General features: G+C 42.3%; 1 protein-coding gene across 9 annotated transcripts in view; it reads right to left on the bottom strand.

Annotated features, from left to right (window-relative positions):
- Window positions 1-5101: 5101 nt before the first annotated feature.
- TULP4 (TUB like protein 4) overlaps window positions 5102-26708 on the bottom strand; it is a 179978-nt gene continuing 158371 nt past the window's right edge. For 8 of the 9 annotated variants that reach the window (XM_056343920.1, XM_056343916.1, XM_056343924.1 and 5 more), the window contains 6 exons: window positions 26269-26413; window positions 24621-24765; window positions 23262-23355; window positions 21558-21701; window positions 14879-17451; window positions 5102-13094 (listed from right to left, as the gene is read on the bottom strand). In XM_056343920.1, the coding sequence (XP_056199895.1) occupies window positions 12978-13094; window positions 14879-17451; window positions 21558-21701; window positions 23262-23355; window positions 24621-24765; window positions 26269-26413 (3218 nt within the window). In that variant the 3' untranslated portion in view covers window positions 5102-12977. The remainder of the gene's footprint in view (window positions 13095-14878; window positions 17452-21557; window positions 21702-23261; window positions 23356-24620; window positions 24766-26268; window positions 26414-26708) is intronic. The other variant, XR_008822606.1, reaches the window with a different exon arrangement.

Here is a 26708-nt window from a genome sequence, read left to right as displayed (position 1 = left end):
GGAGTCACACTTGTAGCCCATTCATTGTCACCAGTCCCAGGGAACACACAGGAACTCCTTTAGCTCTCTGTGTTGCACAATTAATATTTTTCTCAAGAAATGCTTCCAGCATTCTTTTCTGAGCACTTTCCAACTCCATTCTTTCTGTTGGTACTTGAAAACATCTTATATTTCTACTTGGACACCAAGTTGTAATGCATCTATGAAGGTGAATCATGCCTAAAACAATTCCTCCTGGTACCATTATGTGCTGCTTCCGTAACTCTACATACTTTAATAGGGTACCAACACCACCAGAGAGGAAACTGGCCAAGCAGTTAACAGACTGACAGCATCTGCCTCATTAGCACTGACTACATTTATCTCATGCCCTCAAACTGTGCAAACAAAGCTTCAACACCCACCTAGTATTTTAAAGCCATATGTACTTACAGGTCTTCATGAGTTACCTTGAAATTAATCAGTTAAATCATGGCTGTCAGTTGTTTTGCATGATTACTAACTCATTCATATAATTACTGCCTAACAACTATTCTGAGAGCAAATTTCATTGTACATCCTATTCTTTGAATCTCTTCAGCTGATTACTTCGTAATTGCCTGCTACAGTAAGATTCTTCCAGAAGAATGCGGAGATCCAATTTAAAGACACTTGACATCATCAGTTGTCTGTAAAACTCTACTCAAAACCATTTAAAATGTGTTTTTTTGATTAAATTGTTCTCAACTTTGTCTGTCTCTTGCACTCAGTAATCTATACATAGTAGACTAATGCAACAACTTTGGGAGTGTGATAAACACTGCTTTATCCTCATGAATTCCATGTTTTGGTCTTTCAGACCTGGCCTCCAGCTTAGGACAGCTGCAGGTTTTGGATCTGTTCTTCATTGGCTTGCTAATAACTTCACAGATGCAAGCAATCTTGCTATGAAGCTGCTCATTGTTACCATCTTTGGATAACGATATTTTCCTAATGGATGTCAACTGCTCTTAGTATGCAACATCTTCTATTTCAGAATATTTGAATTTTAGATCATCATTCTCACCATATAGCATTTTATTTTGATTTCTCTTCACATTCAATATTCACACAGTAAAAATTTCCACAAAAAAACCTTCTGTGGCCACTACCTTTCTAGCGATGATGGCAGGCTGACCACCACTGTAGATTTTGCATTGATGTACCTGAATACAAGTTATTTACACTTATGCATCAGCGTAAGTTTTGTTCTTAGTTCTTCTGAAGTAAGGTACATTCTGTCTCACATGCTGCTGATCCCTCTGCCCCCCAACAGCTTCACTGACTTCCAGAAGCCTCTCTTTTCTCAGTTGCTACTGCCATACTCTTTGGAGAGCTCTTTCATCACGCATATACCGCAGTACTTCTGATGATACTCAGTTAGTGGCACTTTACTCTCACTCGAGTTTTCCACAATCTCTAGAAGTGGAATTTAATTGGGGATTCTGGCAGCTCTCCAAAGATGCTGCTCTCTCAATTTATGGCCTGTGGGCACACTTCATCAGCATCTGGAACTTCTGAAATTCATAGCACAACTTCCAGTATGAATTATACATATGCCACCGTTCTTTGAAAATGTCCACTCTTCCTTCACACTCACTGATATGTTCTGTTGATCAGACACTATTCAAATTGCTAAAATCTGTATATTCTTTTAAACGGCATATAAAATTATTAGTTTCACATAAACAGGAATACTAGCATTGGATTTAGGAACGAAACTGGAATCTTGGCTTTAGTGACTCTCTTAAGCCACACAAATAAAGCCTGTCAAAATGAATGTTTGCCACCTCAGATTATACTAGCTACCACATCAGCTCAAGGAGAAGAATCTTCAGGTATGTTCATAGATATGATGAAAACAAGGATGCTTCTCTCATTAGAAAGCATCATAAAATGAGATAGAGAAATCACTTAAAAGTCAAAGCAGTTACGTGACTTCTGAAGATGAGATTCTGCATTTGGCTGCCTCTGCCCAAGGCAATTAGAAGCCTCCATGATGTTTAAATCACCTTTAGTATCTTCCCTTGGCTGTAACTGCCTCATATAGACTATTCTCCAAAATAAACATCCTTTCTGATTACAAAAATGTAAAAAAGTTCTAAATGGCTTTGAAAGGAAAAGGAGGAAATTAATCTCACCAAAACTGTGCAACAAAGGGAAAAAAAGATACTCTTTAAGTGAGAGGACTATCACCACAGAGTGCAATGAGAAAGGAGAAGAACAAAGAAATGCTACTCAGTGCAGTTCAAATTCAACTTTCCTCCTTATCCATGGGGAAGTCAGAAACAGAAGAAAATGTGGAACAGCTGGGAAGGATAAAAATATCAGGAGATGCAACAAAGCAAAGCATTCTCCCGTATCAATAGGTTTCCCTTTGATGAAACAAAAAAAGATTTTAAATGTGTGTGTTTTAAACAGAACAAAAAATGAGAATATGCAACAGACAGGTATAATGGATGAGGAGCAAGATGAAAGCTCTGAGATGAATCTCCATTGTTATGAAGTGCTGCTTTTTTTTTTTCCTGGTCCTGTACAGCTCCCTTACAACTAGGTAATTACTTAGCTCCTGACTCTACACCATTAAGATTACAAAATGAAAACTGGGCTGCTGTTGAAAAACTTAGCAGTATAGAGATTGCTATTTTATTATGGACAGTTATTTTGGTGGTAACGCCAATAAAAAATAGAATATGCCATTGACCAGAGAACATCAACAAAAAGCTCATGATCTAGTCAGCAGTTCATACATACAAGCTTATCTGTATGTATAGCTGCTGCATTCCCAGCTTCTTTTTAAAAAGCCCCTGCTTAAATATTGTTCCCTCATGTCTGCACACATCCTGACCTCTAAACCAGGCAGCATAAATAGAGGGCACTGGGCACAAACAGCCCTTGTGTTCACCTAAATCTTAAAAATAAGATAGCACCATTATCAACAACCACCACAACTGTGTATTAAAAAAACCAAATAAATGCTGTTAATCCCTCTAGGGAGGCAGGAAAATGATCACAGGAATCTTTCTAGGATATTTCCTTAAAGGCTCAAAAAATTTTGTTTACTGCACCCCCTGTTAATTGATAACTTTTGCATTTGCATCACTAGTTAGTTACAGCTCCAGTGTTCTCATCTAGTCACACTTCTGTACCAATGCAGAGAAGGTGATGCAGCAAACTATAATTTATTTACAAACTACAAGTAACTCCATGTGTTAAATTTAGCTGGCTGCACCCAGCAGTGAGGGGCTTTCCAAAAACCATCTTCCAGAAAAACAAGCCAAACTGCATTAGCTCAGTTCCTGAGCAAAGGAGACAGAGATTGTTACCCTGATTGCATCAATTACCAGTGCTGTAGTTGGCAGAACCCCCCCAAATTACCATGAAAAAAGGGCAGGGAAGCAGAAGATTACTATATTTTAAGTCAATAGCCAACACAAAGAAGGAAAAACCTGAAAACTGCTTGAACCTCAATCTAAAACTGCATGAATCAGCTTAGTTCAGCCAGCCAGTTACTAGCTCAGGGAAACACCAAAACTAGCCAAAGCACAAAAAGCACAAGGCCAAAGCAGAGTGCCATCACCAGAAGCTATAGTGCCGTTCCATTTCTCTGTCTCCAAACATAACAAGTAATTTCATCATTTCTGCATTTCAGTAGAAGTTTAATTTTACCCAAAACCTCATCTAGAGCTCCAGGAGATTTCATCAGTGTTGGCAGATCCCCAGCACCCATTCCCTGGCTAGAAGAGGACTTTTCACAGTTGCAGTGCAAAGCATTCAGACACAACGCTGGGAATCCTCCCCCTTCTCCTCATTCCCAGAGACTGACACTCCAGGTTTAAGAAGCTTGTTTTAGAAACACCGGTGTACAAACGGTGACACTGGTTCACAGTGATCCCAGTGTTTTGTCTCCTACAACAGTCATTTGCAGATTTCTTGGGAAGAGTGAGAACAGAGCAAATTCATATGGTATTTCCCCCAGTACTCTTCTAGTCTCTGACTATTTTCAGCTCAGGGAACTTTCTGCTCCTGTTGTAGTTTGTTCAGTTCCCAGTGGAGCTCTCTTTCACTCATGTTTCCAGTCTCGCCTGATTTCTTGTAAACTTCTTGTATCACAGCATCCTTTAGCAAAGTGGCTTTGGCTACTCACCTCTCCTTGAAGAACCACCTCCTTTTATTTGATTTCCTGTCCGACTATTATTTCACTTTATTTTAGTTTTGTAGTTCCTAGTTTTTCTGCAGGAAGACACAACCAACAGACAGTCCCTCCCCACCTTTCCACACTACACCTGTTCTGGTGGCTCTCTAGTAACCCCTTTACGCTATCTTTTCCAGGGTGAAGGGTCCTAGCTTTTGCAGTCATGCCTCATGTAGAAGTTGATTTGTGTCTTCCATTGCCCTTCTGTGAATCCTCTAGATCCCTACCATTTTTGAGACAACGGGACCAGTACGGCATCGTATGTGAAGTGTGGTGAACTGCAATTTTATACAGTGATACTGTATTTTCTCCTTCGCCATCAGTTCTTTTCCTAATCAATACCAATATTTTATTTTCTTCTTTTGACTGTTGCTGAGCACCAGCTTCATGTATTCCGGGAGTTATCCACCAAACTCTCAGGTCTCTCCTGAGTAGCAGGGATCACTACAGAGATCTACTGCAAAAGTGAAGGTAGGACTGTTTTGTTTTCTGCACGTGTATCACTCTACATTTTCCTACACCAAGTTTCACCTACCATTTTATTGCCAAGCTTCACAAAGACTTTTCTAAGATTCTTGACAACTGGCCCTTGCCTTTACTATTTCGAATACCTTCACATCCTTACTAAACTTTGCAGCTCAACGTTCAAACTCATTTCAAGGCCACCCATGAATACGGTGAACAGGTGAGAATCCAGCACAGACCCCTGCAAAACTCCACCGGTAACCTGCATCCATTATGAGGATCCATACCAGGACTCTCTCATTTGTGCCACAGCTGGGATGTTTATCATGCAAGGTAAGCTACTTTGCTACCCTTTTTTCCCCCCCCCCCCCCCCCCTCAGCGCCCAGAATGCTTGTTTTAGTTAAAAACCAGAGAATGAACACTGGCCATCACAGCATTTTATTCTGTTGTTAAAGATGACAGGACAGAGGAATCCCTCGTGGTAATGTTAAAGTTTCCAGTATATCAATGACAAAATGAGAAGTACTACAAACCCCAAAGGTAATTTCCTTAAAAAGGAAAGCAAGCAGAAGAGAAATAGCATAAGAATCAGCTGATATCCAGGCAGACAGGAACATTATTACCACGAAATCTTTGCCACCCATCCTCCCATATGAATGACACAAAGTATGATGAGCTGGTAAATACCTCAGGTTCAGTGGAACTTGTGGATACAGTTATCGAAAAGAGAAAGCATAACGGCATCTAGCTATTTATTACTCAGGTCATTCCAGTGCAGATTTGTCATCTGCTTTAAAATTATTGAAGGTGCTCGATGAGATGCAGAATGCAACGAAAACAAGTCAGGAATGTTCTAGTCTGCAAAATTTTATTAAGCAACAGCTGGACAACTCTTACAACTCCAAATCATCAAGGAAAAATAGGGCAATCAGTCTATCTCTCAGTTATGTAGACAGTAAAGAATCTGGACAAACCACATTTTTATAGGGAAACCAACAATGCTTTCTAGGCACCTCCTGCAAAATCTATTACACAAGATACATAGAAGGAGAGGCAGATCAGGGTAGTTTTTAAGTCCAATGGAAAGCAGGTATACCACGGTATACTGAGGAAAAAAAAAGAAAAAAAAAAAGAAAACTTGAGATTCCAAAAAATGTATTTAAAAAATAGCATAGGTATGTAAAAGTACACAAACTGTGTACCAAATTTTTAAAAGCCTTAAGAAAAACATGCTGGGCTTCCTAGCTTAAGAATGCATGCACCTGCATGGGTATATGCTCATTAAATAAGAATAAAAAAATTTTCTAAAATCACGTTCAAAGTTATAGTACCAAAATAATGCATTTATAAACAAATGCAACTCCCCTTCTTTTTCAGGAAACACTACAGTGCCTTTTCAATCAAATGCATCCCCATGCTATTCCACAACACCATATATTGTATCTACAATAAACAATGAGATCTTGAACAGACATACCCTTCCCCAAACGCACAACACACAAAAAGAAGCAGTGAATGCAGAAATAGTGAAACGAAAGGCAACCAAAGGCAAAACATGTATCAAGCAAACAAAGGAAACAAAGGGAAAATTAGGAAAGTTCTGAACAAATATCTTGAGACAACATAGGTAGGAATTACAAGCTGAGCACTGTTCCAATGAAATACTTGAAACTCAGGTGTCTGCACACTGGTAAAAAATGTTTCTTCTTTATTATTACTTTAATCTCAATCTGTATCTTAAACCATCTACTTGGCCAGTAAGATAAATATTCCACAAATAGACAACATTTGTCAGGATTCAGAATTGCTGAATCAGATCGTATTTTTGTATTTGTAATAATGTAAACTGGAGGGCAAGGATTAAGAATAAACTGGCAGGCTTTAACATCATACCACCTGATTTTTTTGTTTAACAATCTGGATAGGCGTTTGGTGTTTTCATTTATTTAATTTTAAGTTTCACAAAATCATGTTGTTCTGATCCTGCAGTCAGGTCTGGGTCAGCAAACCTGTGTGCTTGCATACTGCTGCACAACAATCAACTTGCCTTGAAGCACAAATTTCTCACTATGGAACCATTTGCAAAATCAGAAGTTGAAGGGTGAAGTTTTTAATTTTCTTAGCAAGAATTGCTTCACTGAATCCGATTTCATTCTTTTATTTGGTTAATTGTCTTAAAAATCTAATTTTCTAGATGCAGCAACAATCAAACTGCCTAAAGAAATTACCTCCTGATCCTTCTTCAGAGATATCAGGCAACACACAAAGCTAAGTCTTTTAATCTTAAAACATCTCTGTAGGATGTTTTTAGAAGAAAATTAAATAAGTACAAAGATATAAAATAATTCACATAGCCCATTGTTCACAAGTAGTAACTAATCTTATTCTGTTGAGAATGGTGCATGTAAATTCTTGCAAAGAGGACCTGTGGTGCCTACCTGCAGACTACTCCTGAGGACAGGAGGACTGCAAATTGGTATTTGCTGATGGAGGATTGTGCTTGCCTTAAGATGAAAGGACTTGAAAATGAAAAAATTCATCTACCAGAATTTTTTCATTTTTGTCAGCAGCACGGTAACACTTGCACTCTTATACTGGGAAAAACATGCCAATCCCTAAATAACAAACAGCTTGCTCTCCTGTGATGGAATCCTAGAAATGGGAATAAAAGACAAAAATCTGAATGACTACTCTGTGGCCAGGTTTCTACATCTAGCATTCTTCAAGAGAGGGTTATACGGAACTATCAATATAGTTGTTGGGTAATGCTTTATAATTTTCTTAAGTGGACATATTGGTGATGTAAGTCATTCTTACTTTATAACCACACAGAAATGGGAAAGTCCATTTTGGGTTGGATTCTACTCTCTTATATACCTTGGTGTAACCATGTAGTGAGGCTAGCAGTCAGCGGTCTGTCAGTGTGCCACGCAAGTGACTCGCATTACTAATCTCCAAGTCAGATCTACCAGTCTGGAGTGGTTTGGGCAGTGCAGAAACTTGCAGTTTCTAAACTGTTGGCTCTGGGAAACAGCTAGTGAAAACTTACTGTCTCCTCTCTGCTTTCTCTCTATCAAATCAATTTTTGTACTTGCTAACTTCTTCATGTGAGGATTTAAACTGTTTCTGACAGGTAATAGGGCACCAAGATTACATAGGATCACACACATCAGGCTGTAAAAAACAAATGCACAGAAATTGTCTGAGGCAATGACCAGGCAAGCTTTGAAATCTGTTTGGAATTTCTGAGAGGACACTAAAAAGACACACCAAGGAAAGTCTGGACCCACAGAAGGTCTAGGCTCAAGGCTTCAGCCAAGTCAGATATCTTTTCTGACATCTGTAGACCTTCAAGTGTCTTCATAAAAACAATGCAACAAAACTGGAGAAAGAAACGTTGGAACTGTTTTACTCGTGGCTGCATCACAGGAAGTTTATCTGCGATGAACCTGTGTGCAGATTTACAATATTCAGGCAGCCCATGGCACATGTTACTGCTGCGTCTGGAACTGAGGGCAAAATTGTTAACATGTTAATTCCCTTTTTTCCTCTTTCACCCTCCTCTTTCTTGTATTTTCTTAGGGTGTTGTTGCAGAAACGTGATATCCTCGCTGTTTCAAGCTAAAATTCGCCACTCCACACACGGTGCACTTCCTACCAGACTTCAAGTATCAATTCTTAGACTCTCTTAGGAGCTATATTTCAAGGACATCAGCCATATTTTTTCAAAAGGCAACTCCAGTGGGGCAGATTCTGATTCCAAATGGCCACCACGGCCACTGGCTGGCATTGGGGCTTTCTCTGCCCAAAGCTGCTGCAGCCAAACCCCATGGCAGCTTCACGCTGCTCTTGGCACAGACCTAGAAGGACGAGTGGAGGAATGCCTGCTCCACCAGGTCTGTGATGGAGCACGCTGAAGACGCAAAGCTGCTGCAGGCAGCATCAGGGCTCAGCTCCACCAGCCCTGCACAGCGCTAGCTCAGCTATCAGAAGCATTACAGCTGTGTTGGAATCAGCAGAGCCCAGCTGAAAGAAGGAATGTTGTTAGTCTGAGCAGAGGAAAATGCATCTACTGCTACACTATTTCTTGTGCCTCAAGTAGCTTATTCCAAGCTAACTTGCTTGTATCTCCGCATAGCGCTGAATTATGCCATTGCCAAACCCTACTAAACTGTGCAATGAACTTCTTACAAACTGACCATATATCGCTATACCCTCTTTTATCATGTAACCCACCTTATTTTATTTCTCAAGAAAAAGCACTGTGCTAAGAGGGAAAGCAAATCAAGTCTGGTATTTCGAAAACCACCCCCAACTGAAATATATAGTTAGAAGAAAAGGAGGAAAGCAGTGAAGAAGGACAGATTTCTGCAGGTCCCAAAGAAAACATCTATACTCTTCGTCGTCTACACAGTCCTCCACGGCAAACTTGTTGCATTCAGCTGCCAAAAAAAATTTTTGCCTGCCTGCATTATGAAATTTTGTATATCTAGCAAATACAGGTCTTCCTATATGCATTTTTAACTTCTTGCACCAAAACATACTGCTAACAAACAATTACTTACAAAGATGCTCTTTAAATATAAATAAGAAAGTGTATATAACTCACTGATACATAGTAATAAAATAATCCCTAAATCACTTATTACATTATGCAAGATAAATAATTTGGGTTTTGGACATGAACCGGAAATCTGCATTAAATTACCCTAAAAAAACCCCCAACACTCAAAACTCCCTAAAAACCCCACAACCAAGCCCCCCAAAACCCAAACCAACTAAAAACTCATAAACCCCCAGACTGTTACAATTATTGCACAACTAAAAAAAACAAGCTTTGGAAAAAACATACTTAACTAATGGAAATTACTGTACGTATAAAAGAACTAGGTATTTCTGAACACTTTGCTACATTCTTCCTAGAAGAACTTAGTTATCTACATAAAACCTGTGTTTTACTAATGAAATATAAAATGTAACTTCTTTTGGTTGAATGCAATAGTGATTATTTGGGGGGGCTTTTAAATTTGTTTCCTATATTGTATCTCAATGACAAAGAAAACAACTGTCACATTCACTTGTTCTCTGTATAATTTAGGACCCAGTTGCATCAGACATTTACATAATTTCCATTCCTTTTATTAAAATTCTAATATATTTGAGAGTACTTTCTCTCTCTAATACTGGCTATTCTCTACACAATTAAGATCCTCAATTAAAGGGACTCTCTTGAATTATTTTCAAAAAGATAAAAAGATTATCTTATCCTATAGCATTTTCTGACAAGTAAATGGGAAGGATGTGGGAAATCTCATTTATTTTCCTAATTTTTGATAATTATTCCTTGTGCTTTGCTGGGGCAAAACCTGGGTATCTTTCTATGCCAAGGTTCTTTGTTAAGTGCCGTCAGAAGGATGCAGTCATGACCTGGGCCAATGAAACCAAATCGCTCCTTGTTGTACTGGGTTTAATTTCTTGGTTCTCTGTTAACATAAAACTGCCAGTAACTGGAAAAAATTGGCAACGAACCAAGTGAAGAGGAATACCGTTCTCTGGAAGGTTAAAGAAACTGCATGCAGAAGTCCTTCTATATAGATTAGATTTTGTTCAGAAAAAAAGACATTCATGTTGTTTCCATGTACTGACAATTTTGGCTTAAAAATACAGGTGATGTTTCTTCCAGCTGAAGGTTTCTGATGTGGCTGAGTGGCCTCAGCAACCAAGCAAGCAAGCAAGGAAGCCATGGTATGTTTCTTCTCTTACAGTGTTCAGTGTGTGCCTATAATACTCTAATTAGGGTATGACTGGTTAGCACAGACCTTGGAGCAGGTGAGGACTCTCATCAGCCAACTTTCCTCTTTGTGTACTGGAATCAGTGGACCGAGAATTCAACCTGCTGTTTGTACAGCATACAACTCAATATAGACAAAGGGCTTAATAGTGTTTCCTCCACACAAAACCCAAGGGAAACATTTTAATTGATTTTAAAGGGACCAGAACCAAATCCGTCTTAGTTCCTCTGTTCCACACACATTATACGTACAGGCACACAAACTGCTCAATAAATCAGGCATGTGAGAAAGAATACAAATGGGCCCAGACAACTGATGGAAACAAACTTCATTAATTAAAGCAAACAACAATCTGCTAGATGTCAAGAGGAATGATGTGCCTGACCACTCCCACACTCAAACAGAAGTTGCTGAGCTTTGGGATAACAGAGACATGGTACCATCTACCTCCCTCCTTCCTTCCTACCTCTCTCCAAGAAAACCATCTTGCAGGTGTTTTTTTCTGGACTTACCCTGTGGAACATGACCTGTGGATGATCTGCCCCGTCATCTCCCTTGGCAACTCCCTGAAACTCCCCTCTGCGACTGGCATTACTCCTTCCGTGCTGTACACCTCTAGAAGCCTCAGCAGAGCAGAAGTTAAAAGCATTTTGGTAACTTCTACTACAGCAGGATCTTATCTTAAGCAGTATGTTCTTCTAGAACAAATAAAATGCAACACACATCTGCCCTACCATTAGGATTTAAGAAAAGCAAAGAGAAAATCACGCCTATTCATCTTAAGTTATATAGAATTTTTCAAGTAAGAAGCTGAAATTGTGGATGAAAGACAAAGACAAAGCAGCCATCGACACCTCAACCAGCATACCTTTCTCAGTGTGCCTTTCATTTCAAACAGTAATTTCTGCAGGAAATCTGCAGTTACGTTTTGTAATCTAATGTCCAAATAATTACATTAATAGTTTTGGGCTTTCTGTATTACTGGGGAAACTACTTCCATATCAAAACATATTCTGTAGCAAAATGCAGGCAAGGAGGAAAGAGAGAAAGCAAATAAATATGTGCACAACACGTGGACAACACAGAAACTCTTCTGTCCAAGCAACCCTTTTGAAATGCTCAACAGGTCTGCATGTCCAACAGAAAGAACTGCAGAGTCATGCTACAGTTATTAAGCTTTCCTCTGTAACACTCCATGCAAACTTTGGCTTCCTGCTTTTAGCTGGAGTGTTATAATCTCAAACCACAGTCACAAAGCCTACTCAAGTAACAAGGTGATAAAAGGGATGATTCTGTCCAATTTTTCCTTCCTCTTTCAACTCATTCGTTCTCCAGCCAGCCATGATGTTTTCCCTGTAATGAAATTGCTTTCCTGATGAAAATGCTTCTTGTAATCACTTGCTACACTTCTGTCTCCTTCCTAATTCAAGTGCTCATCACTGTTGTAGAACTTGATTCACACTGATTGCTAAGAAGACTGAATACACTGGGCCTTCTTACTCACTCAAAATACTTTGTTTGTAAAGTGGTAAACACATTTAAATAAGGAGCATGTACAGGCATGGCCTCAGAAATACATCTGGTCACACCGTACCCCTCCCAGCTACAGGCCAAATCAGAGAACACTGTTGATCAATACGAGCAAAGAAGCAATGCTCACGATTATTTCCTCCCCTATTTTCTGTCACCTACTGGAAGATGTTTATTCCCAACAACAGAAGAAGCAACGCTCATAATGGTTTTCTCCTCTATCTTCTGTCACCTACTGAAAGATGTTTATCCCCAATAACAGCACACAAAACAAGCAGACATCAACTTCTTTGATGCTGTGGGTTTTTAAAACTACCCACTGGTAACAACTTTTCTCTTCTGAATAACACATCATTATTTAGAAATTATACATTGACCTACATAAGCCTCCTTGGAACTTGTGGTGCTCAGTTATTATCAGATATCAGAGAAGAAATACATGTCTTCAAGTATTACAGCTTCTTTTTTTTGCTGCTATTACTGATGTTGTAGTAGTAGTAGTAGTAATACAAACTGGACCAGAAAAAAAGTTACGTTCCCTGTTTTAAAAAGAACAGCATGATATAAGGCAGTCTATCAAAAAGAGCAGTCTTTTTTAATCCCCCTATGAGCTTACATCAGCTACTGTAGCAAACACGGCAGAACCACAACAAGCCAAAAGCCACACTTCTCCACGTAACACTGAATGGCTCCCAACCCTTCGCTCTTTCTGAGACCCAGCACAACGCTTAAAAAGAAAAGAAAACACCTGAAAACAAACAAACAAACAAACAAACAAAACAGGAAACAACCCCCCACCCTCCTCCCCATGACTGATTAGAGTTAATGCCCTTCTGCTGGGCACCAAGAGACTTCCAGTTTTACTGCCGCCTTCTCTCCCAGGCACCTCTGCACACCTAAAGCAGGCTGCCCTGACATTTTCCGGTTTGGACTTTATGAGAAGGTTAACATTTTCCTCTCTCCAGTCTCTGCTTGTTCATTTGAGGCGTTGAGTCACATTAGCCAGAGCAACAGCAAAGGCTTGCACTGCAGAAAATGGATACTGAAAGTCCAAAATGTAAGCATTGCCATCAATCCTTCCAAACTGCATCACCTGGGAAGCAGGGGAAGAGGAAAAGGGAAGGAAAAAGAGAACAAAGTCAAAAGAAGTGATCCATAGAAGAGGAATCAGAGACGAAAAGTGCAACCGTTTTGCTCCTTTGTACAAATGCCTCACCTCCTGAGCTAGTATGAATGGGGCTGCTCAGAACGGGGTGTGCTGCCAAGGAAGAGCAAGAGCACTGTCCTAGTGGTCTCTATAGAGTAGCTGACTGCAGTGTTTGATTCTATAGAGTAAATTGAACTTTAAAACACGCTAGACTGTATACAGCATTGGTGTAAGTAGGTTGTCACCAATTCTTCAGCAGATGTGGGTTACACCAGCACCATGCTTTCTGCAGGAAAATGCCACTCTCTCCCTCGCAGAGATCCTATCATCAGCCCATCAGGAAAACAGATTTTGTTTTCAAAGAAAGAAGCTTTCAGGGAAGGGGAATAACCAATCTCCTGACTCCAGCACTTCATAGCTGGTAAGCTTATGTTCTTGGCAGTTCTATTTTCCTTTGCATAAACTTCACTAGTACATAAATTACACTGAGAATGAATTAGCAAAGGGGCAGTAGGAGCTGTCTGAAATGTAAAGCGAGGATAGTCAGGCTGTTCATTGTTCTTCCACAGGGAATATCTGACGTTTGGCCTGTTATTACTGCTTTTGCTTTTTCATTCACTTCATCAGAAGCCCAGATCGTATTTGCTCTACAGTGAAGATTCCTTAGCTAGAATGGAGGCTGTCTGTGCAAGCTGAGTCAGGCTTTGTTCCTCCACCAACAAAACCTGAGGCCAGGTGACTTTGCACAGCTGCCCATGGGCATGTATCCACAGTTATTTAACTGTAGAAGGCAGGCACGTAAATGGCTCTCATCACTGCCTTTTTAATGAGCTGCTGTTACAGACAAACAAAACCAAGAGACCACCACTGGTCATGCATGTTGGATACTTAAGGCATCTAACTCCCAAGTTAAACCAGAGGGAGTTGAGAGCCTTTATGTCTTTAATAAATCAAAAGTGACTTACAGAGATGGGACAGCTGGACAAGGAAATAAATATGTCTCCTGAGTCTCAGTCCAGTGTTCTGCTGACTGATACCACTTAACAGCCTGGGTTTGGTGTAGTAACATCCCACTCAGGCCAAGGTGAGAGAGCCTACAATTAAAAGTTTTTTGAGTTTTTGACCAATCCACAGACCACTCTAGCCACAGGCTAGAAGCAGTTCAGAAGCAGCCCAGGAGCGCTTTGTTCCAGGGAGGGTCAGTGCCTCACTAGCATTAAGAACCAGCCCCAGAGACCTGGTAACCCACAGAGGGAAAATCTGGCATGGAGGGAAGCTAACTACCTGTCCATCACCTCTGCCTTATCTGCTGACTGGCTACCCTTTGTGAGCATTGCAAGAAGGGAGCAGTGTTCACTCAGCTAGCTGTCATCCACAGCCACTGTCACCAAATGCAGTTATGCTGGGGAGATCTGCTACATTTATCACAAAATCTACCTACCTTCAGCCGTGAGAGCCAGTGAGCCTAAAGGAGGCCCTTGTTCCCATGTCTGACTGCAGTAAGACCAAACACATTTCGTACAGTTACTTTACAACTAAACTTCACCCTCCATTCTGAATCTAGACCTTTGCTGGCTGGTTTTTATCAACTACGTGGCAAAGCTTTTTTTCACAGAGCAGCTAACATGAGCAGGAGGCATATGGCTGCATGAGAGGCAGAATTTATGTCTGGCACAGCTTTCCCCCAGCCCCTGCCCCCGCCACAGCCTGCGTATGCCACTCCCTCCTACCTGTCGCCCTTCCAGCTCAATCTGGAAGTTTTTTGCCGACTCCTGGGTCACCCGCCCTCCGAAGTCCAGCTGGTAGACTTGTGTTGCCTCATTCCACAGCGGCTGCTTGTTGGCCATCACATACACAAAGCCTTGGCTCCCCAGCCTCCCATCCTCCTTCTCGCTGGCCTTCCGGCACTTGAATTCATCCAGCTCACTGGCTGTCCTCAAACTCCTTTTGGTTTTCCAACCCTTTTTGCTGCCCTGGCTCTGGTTCATCAGTTCATCCCCGCTGATAAAAAGCTCCGGCTCGCTCTCTGAACTGTCCTGAAACTCGTTTGTCTTGTTTAGCTTCTTGGACTTCAGCTGGTCTTTCTGGCTCTTGACCTTCTTCTTCTCCCTCCCCAGCCGAGGGCTGGATATTAGTGAATTGAAGTCAGTCAGCGTCCTTGCCTCTTTTTTGACCTTGCCCTCGGTGATAGCCTGCACGTTTCCTTCCTCGGCTCGACTGTCCAGGCGCTTCCGGCTCTTCTTGCCGAATTTGTCTGTCCTTTGAGGAACAGGGCTTTCCGTCAAGGAAAGCACCTCCTGGAAGGTGTCTGCTGTCTCCACCATTACCTCTGTGCCCACGTGGCTCTGCAGCTCTGCTGGCGGGGGAGACATCACTGGCTTCTCCACCACGAGGAGCGGCTTGGGGGGCAAGGTGCCCTGGGGGTTCTGTACGGGTGGGCAGGCGCTGTAGGAGCTCCACGGGTGCAAGGCGATCGGTGGCAGCTGTAAACTAGAGCAGGCGCTACTTCCTGGGTACATGGGTGGTAAAGGGCAATAGGAGAGGTTGGGTGGATAACCTGGCTGAAGCACAACTGTGGGCTCCTGCTGTGCAAACTGCGTTGGGGCCAGAGTTTCTTTGGGGGAGCAGGGGGGCTGCATTCCCTGAAGGGGAGGGGCACTGTAGCTTGCTGGGTAAGGTACTCCAACCCCATAACTTGTCTGGAAAGTGGCAGTGGGACTGGTTGGAGACTTTGGGGAAACAAATGGCACTCGAGACATATCCAGATGTTGAGCTTGACCGATGATGAGAGGAGTAGGTTTTAGGGGGTTGGGCACTGCGCTCTGAGATGTCCTTTCCTGAGGAACCCATATCTCTTCACTCACCACAGGGTCCCACTGGTACGGCGGAGGCCGTTTTACACTGAGGGCAGCCTCCGTCAAGGTCACAGGTACGTGTCGTATTGATTTCTCCACTGGGCAGTGCTGAGAAAGGGCCTCATCCTCTGTGAAGGCGGAGTTGATATAATCCGCTCGGTCACGGGAATTGTCAGGCGGGCTCAGCAAGCTGTAGGAGGACTGGGAGGCCAGAGGCGAAGTACTGACGGAGTGAGCAATGACAGAGCTGTGCTGGGAGCCACTCCCCGTGCTCAGATCAGGTCTCATGCCACCAATACTGGAAGTGCTGTTACTAGCGTTGGTGCTAGGGATGTTTCCCACACCACCAGTGCTTGTGTTGCTGCTGCTGCCACCACTGCTGCATTGGCTGCAGGTGTACAAGGCGGTGGGTACTCTCTGCTGGTACTGTGCCGTCACCACGCTGCTCTTGGCTTTTGGGGGAAGTTGCAAGGTGGCTCTCTGACCATCCACCAGCTGAGCCATTTTCAGGGCTGCCTCCCTGCTGTTCCTCCGCAGAGTTGCATGAATGATACTGCTGTCCAGCCTCTGCGCGATGTTTCTGCCCTGGGACAGCTGGCTGGCGATGTCAGGGTAGGGCGGCGGGTCCCCGGTTGGGATGGAGTAGCGGGGCACCGTGAGCCGGTTCAGGGTGGCGCTGGCACAGGGCTGCTGCATCTTCTTCTCAGCAGCTGTGATGCGCAGGGTGGCGGAGCTGCCGGGCCCCGGCAGGGTGTAGGTGCTCTGGGCGCAAAGCATCCTGGTGCGAGGCCGGCACACCTCCTCCACGTTCCCACTGCTGTCAAATGTCGTTATCCGCTCATACCCCAGGGGCGTCTGGTAGTGCCCCGCTGGGTAGAGGGAGAACTCCCCCTTTTTCAGGCAGAGGTCGAGGGGCGGCTGCGGGGGGCCGGGTGGGGGTGGCAGGGCGCTGGTGGGCACGGCAGGGATGGTGCCGGGGTAGGGCGGTGGGGGGTTCATTTTGTTCAGCTGCAGCTCCGGAGCGGCCCCGAAGACGACGGCATCCCCTTCCACCAGCTGCGGTCCTGGCCGCGGGGCCTTGGCCTTGGGTGGCGGCTCGTGCTCGCGGTCGCCGTGGTCCCGCAGGTCAGCCAGGGCGATGATGGGGGCGGCGGGGGGCAGCGGGGCAAGGGCGGGGGGCGGGGGAGCGGTGCGGCCCAGCTCCCCCCCGGCCCCGGGGCCTGGGAAGCGGCTCGGCGCCCCCGGGAAGGGCCCTGCCCCCTCGCCCCCCACCTCGGCCGGCGGGTTGCCCAGCACATCCAGCTGCACGTTCTGGTTGGCCAGCAGCGACTGGACCAGGCCGATGCTCTGTGTGGGCGACATGGCCTGGGCCGAGCTGTGGATGGGGGCGATGGGGATGTTGACAGTGCACGGCGGGCTGCTGGCGGGGGCGCCGGGGGCGCCGGGCACTGCAACAAACAAGACAGCGTGTCACCTGCCGCCCCGGCCTTCCCCCCCAGGGCCCCCTGCAAGTGGTGGCAGTGGCGAGGCCTGCGCTGTGGGGCTGGCCCAGCCCCACGCTGAGGGGCCACCAGCCACGGCGGGCTGTGGCAGTTAGGCGAGTGGTTGGGTAACAGGCACTAGAACAGGGCATTTTCCTGAAGTGGGGTTTCACATAGTTTTGGGTTTTCTTCAGCACTTGTGGAAGACATGCAGGCCGCTAAAAAATGCTTCATGGGAAAATTTCAGAGCAGCACTGACATAAAATTCAGGAACTGGCAGGAATATGTTTTTTAAAGCTAGTTAGAAGAAAAAAACACTGCCCATCTTTTGTACTGTCATTCACTTTACCTTTGACTTTCTGAACTATCTGCTACCTTTAAATACTTGCTGAAGCACCCTGCTGTATTTGCATGGACTGCTATCAGATCCCAAAATCAATGGATCAGACCTTAGTCTGGACAAGTAAGCCAGCCTGTACCCACTGATTCCCACTGCACAATTTCTATTTGTTAACAGCTGGTGACCAACTTTAAAGTAATGTCTCGGGAGTGATGCTTCAGAGGTAAAGTTCAGAGCTCACTTTTGGTCTACACTACGATTCCCATGGACTTTCACAGTCTGAATTGCCACTCACTCATCATCCAATTTTAACTACTTTACTCAAAAGTTTTGCTGAATCAGGACTCACTAGTTTTCAGGGAGCATTTTTTGATAGTAAATACATCAACAACAGAAAGGATAATCCACCCAGAAACCCACAGCTGTCCCTAGTCCTAGCCCCCTCTTCTCTGACCCTAGTCCTAGGACCACTAACGTGGCTTCCTGACGTCCTCCAGGGCTGCTGCTGCCTGATGGTGAGGCACAAAAGTGTCCCCTCTGGCCCAGGATGACTCCCCTCTAGAGCCAGTCAGGTGTCACTGTGCCATGCAGAACCAAGCTTCAGAAGGAAGATGAAATGATGCACCTCAAGCCTGCCCTGATCTGATGGCAGTTATGAGTTTTGGCTTAAAAGTCTGTGTCATTAAAAAAACCCAACGAATAAAAGCCAAAGAAGTGGAGTTAAAAAAAAAGAAAGTCAAAGACCTGCACTGAAATCACTGCATAGTATCTTAAGTATAATGGTCTCCAGACTCCATGAGCTCAGGAAAACTGGAGAATACAGATCACAGCTGGGAAAAAGGAAGTATTATTATCTCTTGAGTATAGTGGGTGGCAAAGCAACCAGTAATGCAAAATGAAAGAAGATGAAACAGAGAGAGAGGAATATGATGGAATGAAATACAGACAAAACTTATAAAAGTTCTTGAAAGAAGATCTGTAAGGAAAAGATGTGAGGAAATAGATGGGAAGTCAGATGGGAAATGTAAGGGGAAGATTTAAGGAAACAGATAGGAAGCCAAAAAGATTCAAGAAGTGGCTACTGTAGTCTGGACAACTTCAGCATCAATGCTTTGACAGGCTGCGACCAGAAATGTGAGAAGAAGCAAAAGAATGTAAGAAAAGCTTCCCACTCACGGTGGTGGTGGTGAACAAGGGACAGTGAGGCAAGAAACTATTCTGATGACTTCAACCAGAAGCATGAAACTTGTTCAATTGCTTGCAATTCCTTGATTCCAACAGGAACTAGCACTGAGAAGCTGGAGCATGGCAGGGAAATGAGAACACTGGAACCAAATACAGGTGCAGAAGTCAAGAAGGAATAAAATACAATAATGAGGGGAAACAGTAAATACTGTATTCCCCACGCCCATCCCCCACCCCAAGATTCTTGGAGATTCTTTAATAGGTTTTCTGTATAAAACCCACAGAAAATTACAAGTTCCATCAGCAGGTTTATGGGAGGAAAAGAGACTGGAGTAATATCCAGTATCCTAAAGTCACATCCAGGATCATCTCAGTGTGCCAAATTCTGTGGAGACCTCTGATTTGCAAGACCAGATTAGGCAAAAGACCCATTAGTCAGGATTCCTCCAGCTGCTGCCCAGTTCCTAACTAATCTCCAATTATCATCCACCTATGCCCTATAATTATATTTTCAATAGCATTAGGCTTTTAACAGCATCAGTCATGAATGTTGTGGTGCAGACAGGTCTGTGGCTATGCTGGTAAATTTTTATGGTAGTCCTGTTTGTCCATTTAGAAGAAGAATGACAGCTAAACTCAACTAACCCTAAGGCAGCATGGTTCTGTGCTTGGCTGGCGGGCCATGCTTTCATCCTGATGTCTGCAGGTTAGCAATTTATCCACCAGAGCTTGAGGTTGAATTGTTAGCTTGGCTTGATTGACCCAAATATTGCTGTCATGGGTATTAAGTGCCTTATCAAACAAAATGTCATTCATTGTGGTGTTGCTTAATATCCCAAAATGTTTAAATTGGATGTTTTTTTCATTTCTCCAGTGGTTTTTAATTGATTTGTTTGCATAATTCGCAATTCACCGTCCATTTGCCTTGCCAAGTCTTTACTGACTACATTAAGAAGCACCTGTCCCAAGAGTACCTCACTATGAACATTCCACTGCCCAAGAGCAGCTTTCCACTATGTTTTTTAAAATCTGTCATGTAATCATTACTTAGACTGCAATATATTTTCCCATTATTATATGTAACTTTTTTTCTTTATATGCAGGCTTTAAGAAAGGATAACCCCAAGATTTAAGTAGCCTCCATTTGCTAAGTCAGAAATGACTTCTCAGAAGAAACTAGAAAGAAAAAGGTGGACAAGAAGAGGAAGGCCGTTATGGAGGACAGGGTAGTATGGTTCTTTTACTAACCTTCTCAAAGAGCTGTAACAAATCTCTAACAATTTTCCCTATGTTTGTGCTCACCAATCAGCAGTTCTGAGTAATGTTTCAGATCTTTTAATAATATAAAAGGAATTGATATTGCGGACCTAATCCAATTTTCAGGAAGGGATGCCAAAACTTTATATTAACTTTTTTTTTTTTCTATTTCATTTTTGTGTTACTTTCTGTCAGCTTGGACCATGTTTCATAACAGAAAATGTTGACTGCTTCCTATGCATAGTATGTATACGATCATCAGTGCCTCTATGATTTTCTATAGATCCTAGAGGTAAATATTAAGTAGACATAAATTAGGCAAGCCAAGCCCCAAATCATGAAAGAGTGGGCTTCATTTTAAGCACATGACTATTTCTTTACAAGTCCAGAGGACTACTCTGATGCTTGGGTCAGACATAAGCCTTGGTGCGTTCAGCTGTCAAAACCTTCATTTGACATAATGGGAGTATTTCCATTTATTTCAACAGACTCTAGTACAAGCCTTCAACTGCTCTGCAGTGCTCGCACTCCCTCTTCCTTAAAGGGTACTGGCATGAAGGCCACTCCTGTAGTTCCAAAAACGTGTGATCTGACAATAGGAATCCTTTACTGATGTGAAAATTCTAAAAACCTATTAATTTTATCTTCTTCTTGTCTACTATTTGTTAATTTTATTGCCATGATGGTTCTTTTTTTTTTTTTATTGGAAGAGGTCCTTGAGTACTTCCAGTCCTTTTACCTGCCACATTCATATCACCTGCACCCAAGCCTTCCCTGCACTGTTTGAATCCTCTGCTACCTTACACCTCAGTTAAATGAGAAATTCTTCCTGATCCCCCTTGTTTATAGACTACTTTACTATTTTAGCTTCTCTGCAAGACCTGGTATTGTTAAAATCCAAATGGGCATTTATCATTTCTCAAAGGGTTTTAGGGGAACCTCCCCTCCCACCCAAGCTCCTATCAGTGGGCTGTGCCGATTACAGTTCTGTCCTACAAAAATGCAGAATGCAAGGCTTCGATCTATGGAGAATTCTTAGTGAACTAAATAGAAGATGATTAATTTTCCAATGAACTTGAAACTTAGCAGCTCTGTACGAATTACATTATGCACATATTTTAGAAAACAATGCCCGTAGTGCGTATTAGCCTTATTCTAATTCAGTTTTACAGGACCCCATCAGACAAAGGGGTTTTGATTTGTGTGTTCACCAGAAGGGGCTAGTGACACAAGCGATCTGTCCTCCATTTAGCTTAACCTGTAATGTGGCAGACCTCCAGCTCCTCCTTACCTGGTAAATCATCTTCATCTTCACTGAAAACATTTGGATTAAATACCGGCAGGTTAATGTAGTCCATTGAAATCTTCCGCACTTCTGGGAGATATATTGTCATCTGCCTGGGCTGCAGATGCAGCAAACTGGTTTTATATATTACTGGAGAAAGAGTATAATAAGAAATAATAATAATAAAAAGATCTGTTACACAAAGAGCATCTAAAGCTAAGAAAGAATCAATTCAAAGCAGACAAAAGGGCTAAGACTATTTTTATTTAATGTATTAAAGACCAAATGCAAGTATGGGCCATTCTTAGCCAAATCACTGTGCAGCACCTTGCATAAACTGGATAAAAGGGATTGTTACTTTCAGCTATTTCTCTTTCAATAGAAGCAACATTTCTGTAGATAAATACTATGTAGAAATAATTAATTACTTCATCTTGTATACACATCTATTTTTAAAGAAATAAAATAATTTTTCCATTCTACTTTTGGAACTCTCCACTGCTACACACAAAGAAACCCTTCTTTGGCTCAGGAAGTTCCTGGGACCCAAACCCTTGGAGACTGGGAGAACACATGAAGGAATTATCACTATATGCTTGCTCTACACTGACATCCTTCCCTACTTATCTGTCACTGACACTGAGAGAATGAGCGTGACCTCTGGTCTGTCCCGCTAGGGTCATTCTTACACTATCTTTTGACAATCATTGCAAATGCAGATGTCAGAAAGTTATAAATCACTTGGGGAAAAAACACCAAAGGGGCTGGAACAAACCTGAGGGTTTCCATAATACTTTATCAAGTAGAAGGTGCCAGTGCTCTATGGTAGTAGCACTGGTTGTCCCCATGGTGACAACGCCCTGAGAGGACAAGCTTTGCCTGGAGGCTGGGCCAGAGAAGGTCCTCTCCTCAGTAGCTGGGCCTCCTTCTCTTGTCTGATAGTAGTCAGTATAGCCACAGAAGGTATTTATTTGACTAATTCTGCACCCAGGGCATCACTATGTAGTCCTGACCTAACTATATAATGCAACACAGGAAACAAAAGTTCTCCAAAAAGCTCATAAAACTTCTATACTTGTGTTAATATTTCAATTCAGAGCTGAGTTAGGCTAGGTGGTACCCTGTTCTTTATTTGGCCTTCTTCCTTTCAACAGGACTACCTAGGTAGAATTGGCCTATCCAGAAAAAGGTCAAGAGACTAGACAACTGCTACTTTTAATGAAGGCTACAAATTTACTCATGCTCCAGCAAAAAGAACCATATGATAAGGCACTGCACTGACTTGAAGAGTCCTGAGCATGATTCTGTAAGGCCTTTTTTAACACTATTTTGCTATAAATAGTAGCTAAATTGTTATAAAAATCTGACTTTTAAAAATATTTCTATTACATTAACTCATTAACTTAAAACCTATGATACTTACAGTGTTCTTTTTTTATTTGTTTAGGTTTTGTTCAAATAAACTGTAAAAATAAAGGTCTGGGGTTGACTGTTAATCAGTCTTTTTATTACAACTGAGCCTTTTAACATTTTCTTGATAATCTCGTTATTGTATTTATAGATTCTAATCTCTTTTAGTTACAGTGAATTTTGTAAAATCTAATTCCTACTGTCCAGAAAATAAGTGCATTGTTAAAAAAGCCTTTTGATAATTTAAAAAGAATCATATGGCATAAGTTTGTTCTTTGCAAGTTGGAAGTTTACTTTTACCTGCACCAAGGTTAGTCGGTAGGAAAGCAGCCAAACCCACAATTTTGAATTTGGTTCCCCAGATATTAGATGTGACCTGAGCAAGGTAGTTGTGCTGCAAAGGAAAAACAAGATCATTTTCGCCTAATAAAATCCGTATCAAGCTCTAATAAAAAACAGCAGAGCAATCAAGCTATTGCAAGTGGTAACACAATTTCAGCTTCTCTTGTTCTTATTGAAACAGCCTAATGGGCCTATGTAGCAACTGTTATACCCAGTCATTAAGAAGTCTCATTTTGATATCTGAACACCATCAGAAATAACGTATACAACAGCCACATAGGCTGATTAAAGCTGCTGAAGAACTGAACAACACGATGGCTGCTTAGTGAGAATACGTCAGTTTTCAGACACTTGCTTTTCCTGCACAGCAAGAGCACAGCTTTTCTGTATTTCAGAAAGTAATATACCCTGCCCATTGGTTCTATGCTTATAAATCACTTTATAGAACAACAAATAAGACAGAAGTTAATTACTCATAATGACAAACATATTTTTCCTGGAGCTTCCAAAGCAGCTTCCCAAACCACTGCTTCCACGGTGATCAAATTAGGGGTCTGACAGACCAAGAGATTTTCTCAAAGGCCAAGAGTTACGCTGCCAATATCAGGAGCAGGATGTAAGACTCTGGTCTCCTTCCCTAATCAAAGGGCTTTTAGTCCTATCTACTGCTGCCGTGTAACTGATCTAGAATGTTACAACATAAAGGAAAAAGTGAAATGACAGAGCAGAAAAAAACAACTGAGATGAAACAAAACAAAACTGAAAGAACACAGGCTGGTATTAATAAAATATGTAACCCAGACAGTTCTACAGTCTGCTAAGTTTCATTTACCCACAGGACACGAACACCACAAAGAGCACAAAGTGCTAATTCTTTGCCTTCCTTTCAATTAAGGCTGCTCCATGTTAATTATGAAACAGAGAACATGTGGCCCTCTTAAGCAAGCATTTCCTTATCTCTGCAATCCTCAGCAGAGCGGAGAACTATGAGAGCATTAAGACAGCTCTGAGAAACTGACAAAGCATTTTCACATACACTTTCAAACAGCTAACAACATCACCTAGAATAAAACCCCTCACATGGATTCACACTGACAGAAGTTAGTGGTGCCAGGAATTACCAAACACCACATGATATTGCATTGACACTTTCAAACATTAACAGTGAACTGGAAGATGCAATTCTTTAGTTGTCCATATAGTTACTGTAATTTAAATGAAAATATTTTACTGGTCAACATTAGATCTGTATCACAACTTGCTGCCTCTGGAAGGAGATGCATTTGGACTCAGGTCTGGTAGCAATGGGCACAATACCTGAGTAATATCTTCTAAAGGAAACTCTCTTCGGGTTAGGCTTGGCGAACCAATAGATGGTTTCCTTATTGGTAATCTTGGCGATCTCGATATCTCCTGTGCAGCTCGTGACATCTTTGGAGATTTGCGAGCTTCTATATTGATTCTGCATATAAAGCAATAATTAGAATCACCAACAGGCATGCAAAAATGGACAGAATTCATGTCTTTGCATGTAAAGACATAATGAAGACAACTGGCATGGTGTCCTCTGACTAATAAAGACTGTAGAGTCTACAGGATGGAGAGCTACAGGTTAAATGTAAAGATATATCAAGACCTGACATACATGCAGGAACTCAGACTGGATGGTTTCTGATTCACTTAACAAAGCTTACAGTAGTTCTGCTGGATACAACATATCCTCCACTAATCCATAAAAAGGTGTACTGCTGAGCTATTTCGGCTATGCAGACTTTGCGCAAAGCCTCAAGAAATGGAAACATGACACCTCAGCTGGCAGATCTCCAGATTAGTACAGCAAACGAAGGCTCCACAAACTTTGTCAGTGCTCTCATTCTAAGCCAAAAGTTATTCCTACCTCCCACTATACGAAGGGAGTCATGAACAAGAGATCAAGCACCTGAAAAAGCTCACCGGTAGGAAAAATAATGAACAAAAGTTACATTTCAAAAGTATGCTCTTAGAAAACCAAGGATGCAAGGTAGTTGTTCTTCCTGAGCCATTTCAAGTTTTAGGCTCAGGAACTGATGGTTCTTTTGTCAAGTGCGACTGAACTAAACCATCGGTATTTTGCACATGATGTTCACATATAAAGGATGCATTTGCTTTGCCTCATACCAGGGCAAGTTCATAATGTAAGGTCTTTGGACCTTACTTAATGTAAGTGTCAGCTGCTGCTAGAAGGCATCACAGGGCTTCAACCCCACGACATGAAGCTGGCAGATAGATGTCAATGCCTGTAAGAAGCACCACAGACATCAGTGAGGCTCTGTGCAGGTGGAAGGTTCTATCTATGCACATATGAATATAATGAAGAGCTGGCAGGAAAACAACCAGACAAATTAATGGCTTAGAAGCCTGTTCTGTATGTTTTTACAGAACCTCCTCAACCCGGTGTTTAGGAGGATCTGTTTGCTGAGGCTCCCTTGCAAAGCCACCACAGCAGCAGTGCCACCTATGCCAGGATCTATGCCACCTATGCATGGATTTAGGAATTTGAAAATACCCCTCAGGAAATAAAGGTTTTAACTAGACCAAGGACTCTTAAGCATTGAGGAGGTAAAAACACAAACTGTTTTTGAAGGACAAAATCTATTCCATGGTAGCAAGAGTTCACATGAGACAGAGGTGGGAGAGTTTATAAAATATTTCTTTGAGATTGCCTGGGGAGAAGGGGTGCCCTATGGTTCCCCATTACCTTTTGCCTCAGAACCTTCCTCAAAGTCCACCTCAACACCAATCTCTGAGACCACTCCAGAACTGCACATTGTAGTGAAACCCACACCTATCTGCCCAAAGGAGTTTGCCTTTAATTTTATGAGGTGTCAAGACAGTCATTAAAAAAAAAAAAAAAAAAAAAGAAAAAAGAAAAGAAAAAAGAAACGGAAGAAAACCCAAGAAGAAGAAATACCCAAGATGTGATTACCTGGGGAGTTTGGGTGATTTGCTAGCTCGGCTGATTTTGGGAGATTTCTTTGCTGCCCAGTCGTCACTCAGTTCGATATCACTGGAGTCAGAGCAGTTGCAGCTGTCAATCACAGTGGAAATCAAGCTGTTTCCATAGATTTCATCTATCAAGACAGGCCCCAGAAAATGTAAGTGCTGCTTCAGAAAACTGATATCAATTACAACTATCAGTCGTCAGAAGCATAAATCTGATCCACAGGCAGCAGCTGAGATAAAACCATGCAGAGAAAATTAACCATTCTGCACCCTTCCTAGTATTATGTCCAAATTTCCAATGGTTTGAACTCAAGTGAACGTGATTCGGAGGGGTGAATAGCATTCAACCAACTTCAAAACTGAGACTAAACAGTATTTCTGCTAGTGAGCAATCTATTCCCCACTATTCAAATATAAGAAGTT

This window comes from Falco biarmicus, chromosome 6 (genome assembly GCF_023638135.1).
Source record: "Falco biarmicus isolate bFalBia1 chromosome 6, bFalBia1.pri, whole genome shotgun sequence".
In the NCBI taxonomy this organism is placed as follows: Eukaryota; Metazoa; Chordata; class Aves; order Falconiformes; family Falconidae; genus Falco; species Falco biarmicus.
This window is presented reverse-complemented; position numbering and strand designations above follow the sequence as displayed.